The 4,972-nt window shown below is 34.9% G+C and overlaps 1 protein-coding gene across 1 annotated transcript; it reads right to left on the bottom strand.

Moving 5' to 3' along the window:
* Positions 1–906: 906 nt before the first annotated feature.
* On the bottom strand, positions 907–4,359 carry LOC116118642 (G-type lectin S-receptor-like serine/threonine-protein kinase At1g67520). Its single transcript, XM_031404631.1, is given in 8 exon segments — positions 907–1,218; positions 1,322–1,472; positions 1,558–1,795; positions 1,893–2,103; positions 2,189–2,400; positions 2,483–2,572; positions 2,867–2,986; positions 3,189–4,359. Coding segments are annotated over 8 exon segments (2,505 nt in total).
* Between the last annotated feature and the right edge of the window lie 613 nt (positions 4,360–4,972).

The following is a 4,972-nucleotide window of genomic DNA, read 5'->3' on the forward strand; positions in this document are numbered from 1 at the left end:
TGTCTGACATAAGTGTGCAAGCACACATCCATTGTGCACACACATAAAATGAAAATGTAAAAGGCATGAGTCTAACATAGTTGAACACATGGAGGACAAAAAGAATTCTTAATTTTTATTGGACCATAAATATATCTTCTCTTTCTTACAGGACCACAGACAAAACCTTACAACCTTTTAGGACCACATAACGAAATTATGATACTTGTAAAGTTAGTTCTCACATGAATATCATGAATCAAAATAAACTTGTGGGCAAGACAACAAAGAAAAAAACGCCACATGACAAAATGTGTCAGACAGTAGATGCTTGCATAGAAAAGCAATGTGTGCACATATTTGCTCAGCAATTCATTGTTCACCATAATATAAATTTGAAAAAAATATCAACACTAGCTACAAATATGCCATGCTTTCTTTATAATTAACAAGTAAATTGAGCTATTATGGAAAGAATTGTCCTCACTGACTACGACTTCAGCCTTCAGGAGGGATTGGAGAGTCGAGTATGATGGCTTTGTTTAGAGTAGTGCTCTAATTATCCATGGACCAAACGTAGTCCCATTTTGTAAGTTATTTTGTTTCTTTTTTGACTTTGGGAGTGTCGGGTCCACTTAACAGCTTTTTCATGGAATATTATATGGTTAAGTCCCAATCAAGTGATATGCTATGTCTCAAGTTATTGATTTGATCGAAATCCATATAACTCAATGGTTTTATAAACTTAAAAAATACTATAAATACAAAATAACACGTAAACTAATCTCTACAAACTAGTGTCATCTTTGATGATAAATTTTTCATTTTCAACAAAGAAAATAAATGAAAGTAGTTTGAAAACCTAAGTAATTCTCAACTTTGTGCCTTTACGATTGTATTTATGCACTTATGCCCCCACAACTATTTCTATCTTCCTTCCATCTTTGAGATTGTTACATTATTTACTGAACAAATTTCAAACCTATTTTTAGGAACTTCAGGCTCTTCAAAAATAATATTATTAATGAAAAACGCTGGTTGCTTTGGTGTAGGTAGAACCATAGTCTCGTTTGTAAGCATGCAAACAACCTCTGACATTGTTGGCCTATCCTTTGCCTGGTCTTGCACGCACAAGAGACCCACATTCAGGTATCTCGACACTTCATTGGGAGGGCAAGATCCATCCATTGTTTGGTCAATCAATTCTAAACCTTTACGTTCATTCCACAGCTGCCATGCCTGAATAAAAGAGTTAAGGTTAGATTAATTGTAGATTGATCAATGCTATCCCAAAGTTTGAAGGACCTTCACAAGATGAAATGTATAATAACTGAATACTTACATATCCAACAAGGTTGAGTGGACGCTCTGTATCATAGCAACCGTTGTTCTTCTTGCCACTCACAATTTCTAATACCATGACTCCAAAACTATATACATCAGTTTTCATTGAGACAACACCATTAAAAACGTACTCTGGAGACATGTAGCCACTGAAAAATAATTTAACATCATACATTAATTTTATTGAAAGACAATGTAGTTTGTTGTAAATGTGTATATATTACATATACTTACTGCGTTCCAACAATTCTGTTTGTGTTTGCTTCTAACTCATTCACCCCAAAAGCTCTTGCCATTCCAAAATCTGATATTTTTGGATTCATTTGGTCATCTAGTAATATGTTGCTGGCTTTTAAGTCTCTATGAATCACTTTTAATCTTGAATATTTATGGAGATAAATAAGTCCTTGAGCAATTCCTTCAATTACACTTAAACTTTTCTTCAAATTCAAAATGTTCTTCCTACTAGAATCTGTCTCAAATTAAGAAACAAACAGATAGTAATGAGTAGTTGATAGATGACAGATTTAAGAGTTAAAATCTATAATTGCAAGTTTGAAGAGACATACCAAATATGAAGAAATCCAAGCTTTTGTTAGGCAAGTACTCATAGACTAAAATTCTTTCTCCTCCATGAAGAGAACATCCTAGAAGTCTTACAAGATTAGTGTGCTGAAGTTTGGCAATGAGTTTAGCTTCATTCTTAAACTCCACTATTCCTTGTCCTGAAGTTTTTGAGAGTTTCTTTATCGCTATTTCCTGCCCATCTGGTAATTTGCCCTGAAATCATGGCATTTTTGGCCATTAATGATGATATATTGATGACTGTACACCTAATTAATAAAAGTGATGGTTACAACTTTACCTTATAAACTGGACCAAAACCACCCTGTCCAAGCTTATTTGTTGTTGAGAAATTGTTTGTTGCAGCAGCAATGATTTGGAAATCAAATATCTTCATATCCTGTTTCTGATCTTTATCTTGGGCTTTTCGTTTTCCAAATTTGATCGGAAGTGACACCGAGATGTTATCTCCAAGTTCATGTAATAGTTTCCATCGATTCCATATGCTTTCCACTAGTTAAGATCATACACATGAAATTTATAATCCAGATATCTTTAATGATTTATCAAATTTGTAATATTTGTTCCAAATTACCTTTAGCCTTGAGTTTTTTTCCAATCAAATAGCTATAGTAGCATAACAGAGGTATAACTAGAACTACTCCCAGTGAGTGCCACCACTTCTCTGCAACAAGGAAAGCAAATTTTGTTCTCATTAAACACTGACAGCCATTATAAATCTGTTTTGGATAGAGTTGAGATTAAACTAATCAAGATAAAGTTTTAGTCTACTCTTTGTGCTTAAACAACTTAAAATTGACTAATTATCAAGAGCATTAATGAGCTTTTTTGTTTTTTTAGTTACAGGTATTTGATGACAGTTAATCTTGTATTTGCATCTTCAATAAATTTCATGAAAAGTGAAATTTGAATAAAATGTCAAAACTTCAGAAATGCTATATTTGGGCAGATTGCACACCTGAAGCCTTGTATTTTCTCCTTAATAGATAGCATAAGAAACACAAAAGGGGCACCACTAGAGCTACTCCTCCTCCAATGATTAGGTTTTTCCTCCTCGGATTCTTTTCTGCATTGGACCCTTAAAAAAAAACAAAAACCAAAAAAAACAAAACAAAATTCTATATAAATTTTGTAAAACAATATGTTGGAAATCCTTCAGGTCCTCTTTCAAGATGCAAAGCACCCCAGAGAAATGAAAAGGATCCCTTCAAAACTGAACCAAAAGCTAAAAGCGTTTGTTTCTTTTCCAAAATCTAATTTCAATATTGAAGCAGACTTACTTTTGGGTATAACAACTTCCATATATATTTGGCGAGAATCGTGACTGGAAGACTCTATGAATTTTGTCTCTCTACTCCAGATCTCGCAGCCAGTATCATTAATTTTATTTGTACTGGCAAAGGCAACACAAGAACAATTCTTCATGCATTTGGCTTTGCAATGAGCAATGGTCATGTTGAACTTGAATCCTTTTCCAGACATACAACCAGTTCTTATATCGAAATAACTAAGTTTTGCCCTACAGTCAGGGTAGTCGTCCTGGCTATTTGCAACAGACGATTCTTGGTCATTTATGAGAGCACCGGTGGAACTAATTTGCAGTATTGGAAATGAAGTCACATCTTCATTTACAGAATAACTGAAGTATTTTTCTTGTTCATTTGTAGTGTAACTGAAGGAGTAGTCTCTCTTAGAATCGAAGAAGCTGCTGACGTTCCCATTTTGCCAAAGCCCACTCCTCCACCAAGCGTCACCGTCCCACCATATGATTAACTGGTTTGTGACATTGGGGTCCATGCCAAGTGTAAATGACCCTTGGGCAGGAGAGCCATCCGCAGTCCATGACCGCAGAAACCATTTATGCCCAGTTTGCATGTTGATTCCTAGTTTCATGCCTGGAAGAAGTGTATCAGTTGGATAGTCAAAGCTTGGCTACAATTCTAGCTTAGATCCATTTGAATACATTTCATAGAGCACAAAATTGCCATTTTTCTCCAGAGTAGCACTTGTATTACCCGCTGCTTGAATTGAACTTATAACAATAGGATTTCCCTTACCGTGTAAAATTTTCAAATTGCCATCAGCGCGGTCTATTATAAGTTTTCCAGATTTGTCTGAGATTGGGGTATTCCTGTTGGCAACCCACACTGGTCGAGTCCTGTTCTTTACCGCAGACTTCATATCTAAGAAGTAATTGTAACAAGAAGAATACTCTTCAAATGGGCAACTCCTATCTTTAGGTTTATAGTACCAAATTCCTAAATAACGGTTTCTCGTACCCTCAGGGCTAAAGAATCCCAGCCTGAAGTTCCCAAAAGCAGAAACCAGCTGATCCCCATCTTTGAGCACTTGGCCTTGAAGCAACCTGTCTGTCTGGGAATAAGACACCCCGAACAGAAGTATGAGGCATGAAAAGCTGATGAGGATTTCGTTCCTTCCTTCTCTAGCCATCAATAGAATTATGTACCTGCAGAAATGAGTCCTGCTTTTTGTACAAGCTCAGGCAACGAATTTTAGTGAAAGAACAATAAAAATCAAGTCTATTAAGTTCAAGAGTTTTTAGTTGATTTTCTTTGAAGGTTCATACTGGCAAATTTGGAGTTCTATAACTTTTCAATATTTTGAAATTTAAACTGCCCACAATTTTGTTAATTGTTTAGTTCTTAATCAAAAGAAATAATCTTTTGACGATCTTCTCAAGATACATTCATTTATTTATTTTTAATTGAAGCCTATATGCATTGACTATTGACTTTATGAGTGTTTGTTCTTTCACGGAAACTTCGGTAACTAATTAATAATTGAAACCATCTTTCATACTTTGTCTGTCTGGGAGTACGAAGATGTCTCTTCTCAGTTCACGCAATTGACAAATCATCTCAGTAGCTTTCATGAGAGCTAATTAATATGTTTCTTCTCGGTGTGGTGCTTTAATTTTCAAGGAAACTTCCAATGAAAATTATGCTAAAACTTGTTCTTATATAATTTCCGAATGATCATGCATATATCAACTTTTTATTTTGTTTAATTCTAAAGGTCAGAAGTTGGACACAGTCATTCAGTA

Source organism: Pistacia vera, unplaced genomic scaffold, assembly GCF_008641045.1.
Source record: "Pistacia vera cultivar Batoury unplaced genomic scaffold, PisVer_v2 Contig851, whole genome shotgun sequence".
Taxonomy (NCBI): domain Eukaryota; kingdom Viridiplantae; phylum Streptophyta; class Magnoliopsida; order Sapindales; family Anacardiaceae; genus Pistacia; species Pistacia vera.